We start from the raw sequence: 14113 nt of genomic DNA on the forward strand, positions 1-14113 counted from the left end.
GAGGCTTAAAACTAAAACTAGACCTAAAAAGTTTGGTTCTGTCTGATTGTGTTGAGATTTACTCGGCTCAAAGGAAGAATTATTCTATTTAACTGGGGAAATGCGTAATAGTTGGGGAATGGCATATATAATCACTTTAGAGACAGAGTACAAGAAACCAACAGCTGAATATAAAAGAACCTCCATTTCCCACTTTGTTCTTAATGCTGCACGGCCAATCAAAATTAATTTATTCTAATGTATGCACACAGAGGGTCAATTATCCAAATGATTTCAGTTCAGATTGCACCTGATCTTGGGAGCCAATGAGCCATTGAAAGGGCAGATGAGTGTGCTTTGCAAGGCAAATCACAGTTCCACCACACTGTTTTTGACATCTTCCAGCCATTTGCATGTCTAAATGTGAGTGGTTATCCGCTCACTTTTAGTCAAGAGCGTTCTTCTAATGAATTAATGAACAACTTAGCATTTCACCTGTGTGGTAGGAGTAAGGCCATGGAAGCATATCCTGTATACAGGAGGTGTAGCCATGATCAAGTGCTACAAGAAAAAGCCACCTAGCTTCATGTGACCGAAAGCCTTCCAGAGCTTTTAAAGAATTCCTTGTGGTTCCATCAAAGTGAAGAAAACATCGTCTTGTCCTTTAAAAGATGAAAAAAAATAAAAAATTGAATCGAGAAAAAGGTGTCAAAGGGTTGGGGTTAGCCAACCAGCCAACCAGAAATATTTCTGCGCAGATAGACGTAAGTAAGGTAAAAGGTTTACGGTTGTGTGCAGTACTAGTTACTTTGGTTTAATAAAAAGTAAGAAGTTACTTTACAATATGACACCTTCTTGTGTTTACGTTGTCCATTTTCTACCCTGTTATTTCCTTGCGTGGGTATAAACAGATGCTGGTGTAGTAGAAAAAAAAATTCCTCTATCCCTCTAATGCGTTGCTATCCATATAATGGGTGTTTATCCAAAATAACTGCAATTTAAGGCATTATTATATGCAAGGAGTTGTTTCAAAGCGGACATTTAGTTCACAAAGAAACTGTAAAAGGAGAACAGAGACAACAGTATACATGCTGCTCTCCAACACAAACAAGGGGATTGAGAGATGTCTTTAATTTTATATCTAAATTTTAAAAATAAATAAAAAATTGTTCCCTTGACTGTTTGAATCTGCATGTGGGAAATCTAAAAGAAAGATCTTAAGTATAAAACTAGACGTTTCATAATAGGAAGCAAAATAATAATAAGCAGACTCCAGAGAATCTTTTTCTTATGTACATCAAGACTGACGCGACTACGCTACCAGTTAAGGGGTACGCGTAACTACAGACAGGGATGATTTCTAAAACATGAGTATATCATTTTCAAAAAATGCCAGAGATGGATTCCAACGCTGATCAGACATGTCGACGTGCTTGCTTTCTTGATGCAGTGGGAGCCGAGTAAAAAACTCCCATGTCGTCAAGTATCATCAAAAGGAGAAGTGGTCTGCTATCGCATGCAAATGTGAAGGACTTTTAGTCGCTTCGAAGGGAGGGGGCGACCACTGGCTCCAAGGATGACATTTGGCCCTGAAGACTTTTGATGGAGCTCAGCAGAACAGAGCAGCATATCAATTAGCCATTAAGGGTTTGCTCGGGTATTAGAGGGATCAGAGAAACCAATAAAAGCCTCAGGAGAAAAGGGAAGCGGCTGAATACATTGCAGATCGATGGAGGTCTCATCTCGGGACTTGCCCCATGCCACGAAGGGCATACAAGGTGGAACAAATAATGACACCTTTGGACTCCAGGTGCATGCTTAAGCTGTTATCCTAATTAAAACCTTACACCTAAAGAGAGATATTTTTAGCTGGTACCTATGGACCAGGTCATTAGTCACAGTCAGATAAATAATCCATCCGCTTGTTTTTGGTTGTCCTAGTCAGGCTTAGATATTTAAAGAACATTGTAAATAAATATATTGCATGCATATAAATTCATGAAAGGTAAATCAAATTAAATACACAACAAATTCACTGACAAAACAAAAATCAATTCCATTTTGCCCATTTAGGTGGAAGGCGACTGATGGGGATGATTACACTAAAGAAGTTTTGGGAAAGGATGTGTTTAACTACATTCAAAAGTGAGTCGATGTAGTAATACATGATCAAGATAAATATGAAATGTGAGAATACGCCTGAAAATACATCGGAAAATAATAATACGATGTTATAGCTTTATTTATGGACGTGAGACTGTTTAGTGAACTACTAACTCCAAGGTCATGAATGAACTGTCAATCTCAGTGTTCTCAGAAAATCCACAAAAAAAGGGGATTATCTTCCTCTGGAGACAGTTGATCGGAATAGTTACTGATCTACATTAGGGTTATTCATCAAAGTGTAGCCGTTTAGTATATTTACATATATCCTCCCACTCCTCAAACACATTGCAGTGGAAGAAGCATGGTCGGGGGGTCTGCAGTCCCACATCTCATTCTTCTGCCACCCACTGTAGTAAAACTCCACCTAATTCATTTTTTTTTCAGTCCATAAACCCTTCCTCTAGCACCTGTAAAATCATCAGTGTTCTCCACTCTCGCCGTCAGTGAACCAGTGAGTGAGGTGCCACACTTGCCTTCATACTCCACCTCTGCGGATAAGAAAAAAGTAGGAACACCCCCGTCCTACCACTCTATCAACCCACTGCCCCGTATACCAGTCAACCATGGAAGGCACACGGACAAGCCTGCTTGTGTGGGCTGCGTCTGAGTGCGTTTGTGTGTGCGCGCATCTTTGGCAGAAAGCGAATGGAAGTCCTCTTCGGCAAGATGAGCTCCAGTGATTACAGGCTGAGACAGTTTTCTAATTATTCTGTCAAACATCAATCCTGTGGGCTGATGCGGGCCGTCCTGTGGCCTGATGGACAATGTAATCACCGCTGGAGGCCCTCCAAACACCCACCACTCCTCCACCCATTTTACCGCTCTCCACACCCGTTTGGTCCCCCTCTCTGCGCCCTCTCTCATGTTCCCATACCGCTGTTCTCCACACAACTCTCTCATTCCCGCGCTCTCTGCACTCTCCTATTCGCCTCTTCTCACTACACCCAATTTCAGTCATTTTCATGCTTGCTACAAGAAAAACAGAATCTGTGGATCCAAAAGAGCCAAAAAACAACAATGAATGTCCCATGGCTGTTAAAAATGATATATCCGTCTGCAGGAGTAAGGAAACAAACTGTACAAAAGGCAATTATGGAGAAAAAAGAGAAAGAAAATAGACAGAGGGAGAAGAAGCAAATTCAAATTGAGCTGCGGCAGTGTACAGACTAAATCTTACGTTTCTATGGTTACACATTTATGGCAAAAATTTACATTAGGAAAATAGGATAGACCCAGTGATGTATTAAAGCAGCCACATCCCAAAACCTCCCAAAAGATGATGAAATGTTTAAACCGTACGATATAAAGTACAATATATGCATCTAAAATGAAGTATAAAGTAGAGTAAGCAGCAAGTACCTTAGACAACAACCGTCAAGCGAGTAAAGAACGGTCATGGTCACCAAGTTAAAAAAAATATTAGCTAAAAATGATAGCTAGCAATATCTAACATTACATAACAAGGCGCAACATTATTTACACCAGCCAGTCTGAGCAGAAACTTCTGTACTCATTTAATTAATATCATTGAGTGCTGGTATTGTCTGTTGTCGTGCTGAAAAGAAATACAACTGAGTAAAGAGCCTCCAAAGCAAACATACCACTAGAAATGGGGTCGAAGAAGAGGACACATGTAATCTAAAAAGGACATCCGGTAAAAAGCAAGGTGGGAATTCTTAGCTCATGACATTTTTGTTGTTAGTTTGGAATAAATTAAGAATTTGCAATGTTCTAGTATTGTATGCAACCCTTTTCATTTTTCTGCGTTGACATATTGTAGTTTTGTGAATGTGTAAAATATAATGTTGGAAGATTCTATGACCTTTGTGCCCTGGCTTTTGATCTTCTGCCGCTCCTTTATGGTACTTCTCACTTTCCCCACTGCAAATAACTCATCCATATGTATCCCAAGATGGCAGCAGCAGATACGGAGATAACAGTGTAGGAGAGCCGTGTTCTACATCGCCTCCGCTGCTCGGTGAACAAGGCCGACTGCAGCAGAAGCAGCCGTTCATGTCAGCTTGGACAGCGTACCACGGACTAAACATGGATCATGAACACTTCCTGCCTTCAGCTGTCCGTCATCCAGACTGTAGCAGCGATAGGATCCAGATAAGGAAGATGTGAGGTGGTACAGAATGGCTGAACAAAGAAAATAGAAATGTATGATAAATTCTTGTATATCTTTAATGGTGTAAATGTAAGGAGTTGTTATTACAGGCTATATGCGGTATACACGTTTATTTTCTGAATTCAAAACCGCTCGCCTGCAGCATAGGTCTACAATAATGTGTGTCTGTTTCTGTATTTGTGAGTGCTCTCAGTGCTGACCCCGAGCGTGGAAACAAAAGAGGCGATTTCTTCTGAGATGTGATGAGGTGAACGTTTCATGTGAGCCACAAAGTCTTTCCATTACGCTCGATAATAAAGAAGTGCGCGGATCAAGACAAGAGGATCGTATCAAATCAGGCCTGGAAAAGCCAATTACACTGACAATAATCTCTCGCTGTACTGCTGCCGGCATGTCTTGTCATACAGAGCAACAAATACCTGAAACACGACGAGCGTTAGCATGTGTTTCTTTGAGGCTGCTGGGGTTACTGAGCATTTCAAGATATGAAAAACACTTGTGAATATTTCACAGTAGCTGGGAGGGAATGCTATTTCTTTGGAGCCAGCGTCTTGGGGATAACATTTGTATTCATTTTTCTTGCTGGATTTCTTTGGAATGTTGAGGAAAATTGTGTTAATGAAAGTGCAGAACTCCTAACCTCTCCATTATAGGACGCGCGTTCGATGAAGCGAAACGTTACTGCTGTCCTTGCAAGTGTCGTACGCAGGGTGTTATGGAAGAGTTTAAAACCATGACCCTTCCCAAAAAGCCAGGGGGCTACAACAAGTGAAAGGGCAGAAGGGCTCTTGGATTTCAGCAGTCAGAAGGTTAATGTGCGTTTGTTAGGGAGCCTGAGGCTTTGCTGGAGCCAACACGAACTTCAGGAGCCTGGTCACATGCATATTATCCACAGCCAGGAATCAGCAAACCACTGGATTCATACACAGAAGGATGCACATTAAATATGCACACATTGTAGTAACGGATCAACACACAAAACAGAAAACGATGATAAAACCCGATTCTAAAATGACTCTTGTTTGGAAAGAAGCATCGATGCTCACTTTAATCTCTACATACTGACGTGATGGTGACGCTGCGATGTGTCCAAACCTTGTTTTTTGGTGTCGGTACATGGCTCATAGAGCACAAATTATCTTATCAACTGGGTGTTTGAGTGGCCTCCCATAATCTCCCATCATGTGCACACAGACAGTAAGCGCCAGGAGAGCATGACCTGCAGGAGGGGGTAATAAAATTACACTTCTGCCACAATCTCTCTTATCATTGGACATGGCCATCTCTGTGTCCCGGAGAATGGGCAGATGGAGCGACGGAGAACTGGAATGGTGGAACGGGTAGCGTGAAGGCAGCAGAGGGTTTGGATAGAAGGAGTCTCCATTTATAATACAGACAATAGTCGAAAAGCAGTTTATAAAGGAAAACATTGGCTAGCATCAGCATACCACATTTAGTATGAGGCATTAGCGTGGGCTACCGATCCTAGACTATGCTGTAACCATGTGTGAGGTGGAAACACATCAGAAACGTCGCTCAAATGGCATCTAAGCTGGAGAGAATCATGGGTTTGGATGCCAAGACCATAATGCCGTATTCTACCAAGGACCGGCCTCAGCAGCAAGTCCAAGAGTAACGAGTAAGAGTAGAGACCAGTGGTTGCGTTAGATTCCCATCTTAAGCCTCTTTCAGACTTGCCAATGAAGAACAATCCGTTCTGTGCGGTCAAAATACATATAGTCTGTTATTCAATAGTCATTCTGATTGTGTATCGCACACTGCTGCCACACTCTCAGAACCGGGGTTTTCCCCACAGCACAAGAACACGCTTAACAGGGTGGAAGTCATGCAGCATGAAGCCCCTTTGGCACCGGAGCTGCAAAGATGCACTCCAAGACCGCCAACGTCTGGTACAGAGGGAAAACCACAACTGCGACTTCCCGAAAATGAAAAATGAAAAAAAAAAAAAAAAAAAAAAAAAACAGAAGTCCGTTGTGTCCGTGTAATCAGGTGAAAACGCAGAAATATCAAGCAGCTCTTATGTAGGCGCACGAGGACAAATTAGGTGCTTCGTTGCAATGCCCTTCCTCGGAGTGCTCAACTTCACAAGGTCGCTCAATCACACGCGGCTCCCCCTCCCTGTGGCATCCAAAGGGCCTATCTGATCGCCGGCTGGCTCCCGCTGGCCCCACGGTGTGAACCAGGTGCTGCGATGACAAATCGCTCCTGGCAGCAATAAGAGAACAGACAGCGCAAAGCTCAATTAGCTCGAGCTCCAATCCCGGATCCTCTATTGATTTCCAACGGATGAGGAATGGCAGACAGGAGAGAGCTCAATCAGACATGCCCATGGGACCTGTCGGTCCGTGTGTGTCCGTGTGCGTCTGTGTGTGTGTGTGTGTGTGGGTACCAACAGGGGACAAATTGGTGCCAAGACAAGGTTCTGGAATGAAGTGAATACATTAGCAATCCATAGTCTTTATGCATACATGATGGCTAAGTTACAGTGTTGTATACTGATGGCGCAGTGGAATATGACAAGAGTCTTTAGAAGCATGTCGTGCTGTCCTTACCATGAGGAAATGGAGCGGGAGACGGACAGAGCATCAGCTCCCCGAAGGGCAAATCAATCCGACAAGTCATCAGCTCCGTAGTGCATCTACGGACAAAGTTTTTCTCTTCAAATGAACTTTCACAAGAACAATGAGGGGGAAGAATGTATAGATGTATAGAACCACATTCGTCCTCAGCCGATGAATCTCCATTAGGTGCAAAGTGTACATTCTTTGCCCAAATTCCTGAAATATGCATGTCTGGTCAAAAGACAGCACTGTGTGACAGCGACTATGAAGTGAACAGCAAAGTTATAAATCAACTCGTCCAGACCACACAAGCTTCTAACTTCTCTCTTCCCCTTGCCGACCACAATCCCAGTGGTCCCCACATAGGAGCCTAATCTCTATCAACCATAAATTAAACAACATTTTCATTGTGACGTGGCGGCATAAACACTCTGAAAGACGAAGAGACAGGAAATGTGTCTCCAAGGGTTACACGTAAATACTGGATGTCATAATAATAATAGAGAAAGTCAGGAGAAATGTATTGATTGGGCAATTCATATGCACTCGCTGTTGAATTGATTAAACCTAACTGTGCTGACAACCAATAAAGCGGAATGTAAAAAGAGCAGAGTAATTAAATGAAAGGTCGCAGGGATGGAAATCTGTATACACATTTTATCTAGTTAACAAAGTCAGTATAAATCCACAGTATGACTCCATCATACTCTAATCACAGTAAAAACAGAACCTAGAGGATGCAAACAATTGCTGTGAAATGAATTATGTATCCGAGGCTACATGTGTACTTGTACAAATGTTTTATTTGCTTTTATGCCCCAAAAACACCTGCAAGATACGAGTTAAACACCACCCATCGCCTGCTGCCATCTATATGCCTATTAGTATAAAAAGAGCGTGAGTGGATTTTCATTAGGGGACCACCCTCTCAACTAGTCACTGCTCTTCCTCAGCAGACACACACATACGGCCCCTTTAGGTTTTTAAGCCCCCATAGGCACGTTTGTACACCTTGAATAAGACATTTGGAAAACTAAAATACATCTTAAATCCAAAACTGTTTCCCTTTCAACATACATCTATTATAGAAAATACACAATGAGTACTGACAGAGCTGAAATAATTCATGGAAGTTAAACCAGGCAAGAACTACGAGGGAGCAGTTTGTTACGTCCCGAGTTCACGGAGCAATGGTCGCCGACAGATGTGCCTTTCACCAAGGCTGCACCGAAGTTTGGTTTGGTCTTGCACTTTCAATACTTGCAATGTACATCCTTGAAATGTCAACATATTCCCCCGCTGGAAAACACACACAATATATAAATAGTGTGTCCATGTGCACAGACAAAATAAATACATTGCATCTTTCTCATGAGAAATACATGTCAAGGTCTAACACATGGTCAGCACACTGGGTTTATGCACAACTATCCCACGTTGTTCCAACTCAATCAGTCACTAACGCACGATTTAAACTTTATAGCATAGCATTTATAGCGTCACCTGGAGAGCCTCCTCTCTCTCAAAGAATCCCCCTCCACCCCAAACGCTGCCCGCCAGTAACAAGCAACAACATGGCAGCCCCGGGTTTCTGGCTGTGCTTCCCCCCCTCCTCCCTGTTTAGTCCTGCTGCAATATTGTGTGCACTGGGAATGAACTCCATTACCGCGGTGCTTTGTTTTATGCCTCTTCTTTTCCCAACTGATTTGCATTACTTGTGTTTATAACACCGGGAACCAAGGCCTCTCCCACGGGCCCCTGGCTTCCTGCGGGAAGGTGTTTTCTGTCCCCTCCAAAATGAAACACCACACGGCCCTCTCACATCACAGGCGACTTTTTGTGATTAAAAGTTGTTGATGCCCATGAGGGGCAGCGGGTGTGTGTGTGTGTGCAGGTTGAGCACATCAGACCCCAGAGAATCCGAGGTCCACCCAGCAAAGTCCTGTGGGGAAACACTGGTGTGCGATGTGGGTGCAACAATATAAGTATGTATTAGCACTTGTGTGGATTTCTGCACAATGGCGGAATGAGCTGTACAGGCAGCACCCCCCCCCCCGGGGCACAGCCCTGTAAAATAAGGGCTTCTCTCCAGCTTTCATGTGCAGCATGAACACATTTCTGTCTCTCACCTGGCCGGGACCAGAGCCACTGCCTTTTGGTGACTCCGTCCACATGTTGAAGCACGTTAGACATGGACGGAGACGTCCATATGGGGACAGAAAAGAAAAGTCGGTGCCGTGGGCTTTTGTGGGATTTAGCTAGAAGGCATGAAACTGAGGGAAGCTGCTCACATTGACTTTAACCGGATTTAGTTAGATGAAAGGGAAGGAAACCGAAATGAGTAGAGGCAAAGAGACACTGGGACAAAGGCCTGAAAGAAGGAGAGGAAGACACCAAAAGAGGAGATGGCCGACCGACGGGAGGAGGCACTGGGGCAACACTAAATGTTCACACATTTATTTATCGCTGAATAATACCAAGAAAGATGGAAGATAGTGTTGGAAATAGTGCTGTGCCAAACGTGTTTGTTTGAGGTCACATTTTATGGTGTCATCACACTGAACAATGGATTTCATGTTCTTCTGGTTGTATAAATATCAATTGTGTCGCTATCAGGCTGCCTAGTTAATTCACACCCTTTGTGTGCAGCAAGATGGAGAGAAAACTGTTGGATAAACCATTGTGAATTTCTGGAAATGATTACATCCATCTTTTTTCATTTTGAGGACAGACACTGAGCGCAGCGTCGCTCGCCGTGTGTGTGAGAGCGAGAAAGGAGGTGAAAAGTGGACTATATTGCACGCAATGTTAGTTGTGCAAGATATTAATGATTATTTTGAATGAGGCGGTGAACTAAAGAAGCATTTAACTATTCCTTAAAGCCCGAGTTGGAAATGCTTCAAGAGTGGTGCGTTCCCTGTGGCGGGGGAGATGGTACAGAGAGTTGGCCGGCCTCAGGAGAGTCACGGCATCAAGAAGGAAAGCTGTTTAAGTGGGACCAAAGGTGAGTTAAAGCAGAGCCACTGAGCTGGAAGGAAGGGAAATTGTGTGTAGTTTTGCTTGAAGGCCACGGGGGCTGGAGCACCAGGGGACATGCAAAATAATAGCAAAAAGTAGCGGCAATTCAGAGAGAAAAACTAAAGATTATACGCACCCACGCACACACACACACACACACACACACACACCGGAGAGCTTCAGCAATCCAAATTGAGATCACACACATGCCAGGGGGAGCTGAAAAGATGGGTCATTATCAACAGCGCAATTATGTAACATCGTTAACACATGCTCATGAACACACCTCCATATCTGGCTGGGAGGTGGGTCACCCGGCTGAGCTAATGCTAATGTGCCTCTTTCTCCTGAGAGAAGAGCCTTCCCACTGTGCACGCCTGCTCCTCCACAAACAACGCGGCTGCAAGGCGCCTGCAGGTAACAACCGAGAGCGCGAACACAGAATCACAATGTCATAATGAACGCGCGCGCACACTCTCAGGGTGTCACAAAGCCCCAGTTTGTGATTGGGAATTATGAAAATATCATGAGAAAACGGATAACAGTTGCCACTTGACTTTCCAAACTTGCTCTATTTTTCCCCTCTCTCTCTTTTTTTTTATAACAGTATGTTTATGTTCTTCCTCCACCTCCTTTTACTCTTTGTGCATTCACAGGAACACAGACGCACCGAGCAGAACGTTCTCACAAAAACTGTGACTCTGGCTCTCTGCCGACAGCGTCAGGAGAACAAAACGTTATTCTGAGATGGAAAGACTTTTTCTGCGCTCATAAACAGCTCTCTGCAGGGTTGGAATACTGGGGATTCTGTAAAAAAAAAAAAAAAGGGGGAAAAAAGGACAGAGATTGTGAGATTGTGTGTGTTTATTGTGAATAGAAACACAACTCTGATAGCCAGGAGACACCATTGATCTCCATTGTCATCCCGCCTCACCCAAAGTAAGTTGCGGCTCTATGACTTTAGTTTATATTAAATTCGTCCTCTATAAATGAACGTGATATATTGGTCAGCTTCATACAGACGTGGAGCAAAAACACAGGCGTGTTTTAGAAAAATGCCATAATTTACTTTGAAAACCTCTGAAAATGACAGAAAACTGCCTTAAGCCCTGAGAAAAAGAAAGGATGTAGAGTTGGAAAGAACATCCATCTGCCACTTTCTTTACGGCTCCGGCACAAACCAATAACGAGGTTATTTGGCGGTTTATATTTGCTGCCTGCTCCTGTTTTGTGCCCACAGGTTATGTGAGGGGAAACCTTAATAAATTCAGCCATTCTGTCAACAGACTGTTCTATTTGTAGATATGAAGAAAGTAGAGCTATTCATTTCAACATGCAAAAAAGTATGTGTCCCCGCTTAAAAAGCTGGGGAGGGATTTCAAACAAAAGTGTAGCATCTCACATATTTAACGCACTGGGCTATGCACTGCTTTATGACCCCTTTTTTCTTGTTTTTTGTTCCATAGGTTGTTCTCACTTCCCATAAAGTATCCTCATTTCATCGGTTTCCTCTTTCCTTTGAAAGCGAAAAATAATAATGTTTAAGGTGATAAATGCTGTAAGAGAAGACCACTGGAGAAATGAGCAAACAATAAGAATGCGGCTTTGACATCTCAGACTCAGTCTCTGCTATTCACTGCCGGCAGTACGCTCACATCTCTTCCACTCAGCACCATGAGCCTGAGACATCAAAGCGGAGACTGAGGGGGGCGAGGACGGCGGGAGGGAGACAAAAGCGTAAATGCATCTGAGAGGGAAGGACTAAAAAAAAAAAAAACACCAAATTACCAGGTTTTGTGTGGAAATGTGGGCCGTCATATTTCCTACTATCCCTCCTGCTTGGCCGCTGAATGCACTTTCGTTTCCAAGGTGTTCACAACATTCAAAGCGTCCAAGCCAAAGGTCACAGTACATAACGTAGCATATTTTTATGTATGCAGCAGAACATTAGTATGCACCAAACTCATTTCATGCGGTATCGTACGCCTTCAAAAAGGGTTGAACAACAATGATGTGAGGTACACGCGAGTCTGTCCGGGACATCAAACAGTGAATAACTCTCCGACAAAGGGGTGCGCAGTTGAAGGTGACATGCACTGATTGCTTTGATATTTAAGGAAAATAAACAGAATAACTCTGTCTCCATTACTTATTGACACACAGAATCAATCATTTTTGCCTGCATCACATTCCGGCTGCCTGGGAAAAGATTTCAATTTTTAAATTCGGTGATATAGGGAAAGAAAAAAGAAACAAATGCAAAGGAGCAGCTCGCTCTCTCGCGCCCTTATTGTGGAATGATTAGCATTCCCTTCACAGATCAGAGCCGGTTTCTCAGCTCCTCTGCTTGAAATGCTAATGGTGTTTCCAACCCAGCTTAATGCCAGTCCTATTTTACCTTTTTCCCTGTTAGGGAGGAGCTCCCTGTCTCTATTTCCATATACAGCAGCAGGAGGGACAGACAGCAGGCTTACGCCCCCATCTGGATCCAGGGAATCCGCCCAAGACACAATGGGAGGAGGAACAGAGGAGGGTGGGGGGGATGATTTTTATCACTATTTGTTTTTGAGAGTGGGGTTCAATGAATGCAGACAATAAAACCTGATTCTGCATTTGCAGACTTCCACCTTTTAAGAGGGTTCAACAACAATAATGGATGATGGCCCCATACCACGCTGGAGTGACAAGCCACTCTAGTTTCTCTCCCTCCCTATTGATTGCATTTTTATTTCCCTCCACAGACCATTGAGTTGTATTCATGTGGGACCAAACAGTATCTACACACAGTGGAAATTGGATTAAGGCAGTGTACCACCTGCTGCTGTGTTACGGTTGGTAGGTTTTTAACATTCATCCACAAAGGTGTGAAACGCGGGTCTGTTTGATGCTGTTGTGTAGATACGAGGCAGAACTTTTTTTAAAAAGCCTCCATTTGCAGACCCGCACGACTAACAGCGAGTCAAATCAGGTTGAGGGGAAATTGAGTTTTGTGTATGAAAGAGCAGACTGCATCGTTATTCACAGCCATTCCCTCTCGCTGTGAACTCTTGATGTGCAAATTAACAGATCAGCGTTATTCTCGTAATGTTAGAGGAAAAGTGGGAGCTGTGAGTTGCCACCTCTCTAGTTTATTTACAGATTACCATTTCCATGTGTCAATGTACAGGTGAGTCTTATTATAAGACTTTGAAAAGCATTTTCTTCTGAGTGAAATAGACATGTGTAAACAACGTTTTAAATGGGGGCAGAAGACTGAATTGATATCAAATGCTACTCTGCATTGCAACCACGCCTTGCTGGAGCCGCTAACACAGAGGCAACCGGAGATCAGTCCAGGGATGTGGGAGTGACAGCAGCACGGGGAATTAGCAACGGGATGAGTGTCAACACGCAAACCGCTATGTAGCATTGTTACAAGGATCACGTTGTTTAGTTTGGAGTTAAAAAGCTTCCTGAACATGGAGAAAAATCACTTGGAGAACCCCTCAAGCTGCCACTCATCCTGGGCTGCGGGATTCTCAGAAGCCTGCTTCAGGTTGCATTCCTGGTGGACTCGCATAGGAGTTCCTGGTGTGTTAATATGCATGTGTACATGTGTGTGGATGAACAAGTCAGTGGAAGTCTGTAAAAGCAACGGCGCAGTCTGTGCCTCTGCAAGTGGAAAGTATGGCACGTAGTAAGACAGACTTTCTCAGTGAAAATTGGACATATGCCAAGTTCCCTAGTCTAATGAGCGCCATTGTCTCAATTACAAAGAGCTAACCCGGCACAAAGGGCTTTGTAAATGTGCTATGAAAAGATACAGGATTGCAAAAATCAAACTATTCAACATGCGGTGACTTGTCGTTGCAGATGTGCTTTAAAATAACATTAACAAGTATTTATGTCACATGCCTGATTGTAACAATTAGCTGCTGTGCTAGAAAAAAAGCACTTGTAAAGGTTTCTCCCCACCTTCGGGTCGGCAGTCAGCAGCTTGAATGCCTCGTACACCTGCCGCTCTTTGACTCCTCCCCCCAGGTCCAGGAAGTTCGCTGGCTTTCCTCCATGCAGGTCGATGATGTCACATGTTGCCATGGCAAGACCGGCTCCATTCACTGGAAAGGAAAAAAAGAAAATGCACCGTCTGTTCATTTGCAATGCAAAAATGTGAATCTGAAATACATAAGTAAACAAAAAAGCAGACTTTTCAGGTCTTCATATTTTGAGTAAGAGTTAATTGTAATTTAGCCTGATG

At 43.5% G+C, this 14113-nt stretch overlaps 1 protein-coding gene across 2 annotated transcripts in view; it reads right to left on the bottom strand.

Annotated features, from left to right (window-relative positions):
- The window catches only part of suclg2 (succinate-CoA ligase GDP-forming subunit beta), a 67717-nt gene that overhangs the window by 15928 nt on the left and 37676 nt on the right, over positions 1-14113 (bottom strand). For both annotated transcript variants that reach the window (XM_040204051.2, XM_040204052.2), the window contains one exon: positions 13831-13973. In XM_040204051.2, coding sequence (XP_040059985.2) covers positions 13831-13973 — 143 coding nt within the window. The remainder of the gene's footprint in view (positions 1-13830; positions 13974-14113) is intronic.

Source organism: Gasterosteus aculeatus, chromosome 17 (assembly GCF_964276395.1).
Source record: "Gasterosteus aculeatus chromosome 17, fGasAcu3.hap1.1, whole genome shotgun sequence".
NCBI lineage: Eukaryota > Metazoa > Chordata > Actinopteri > Perciformes > Gasterosteidae > Gasterosteus > Gasterosteus aculeatus.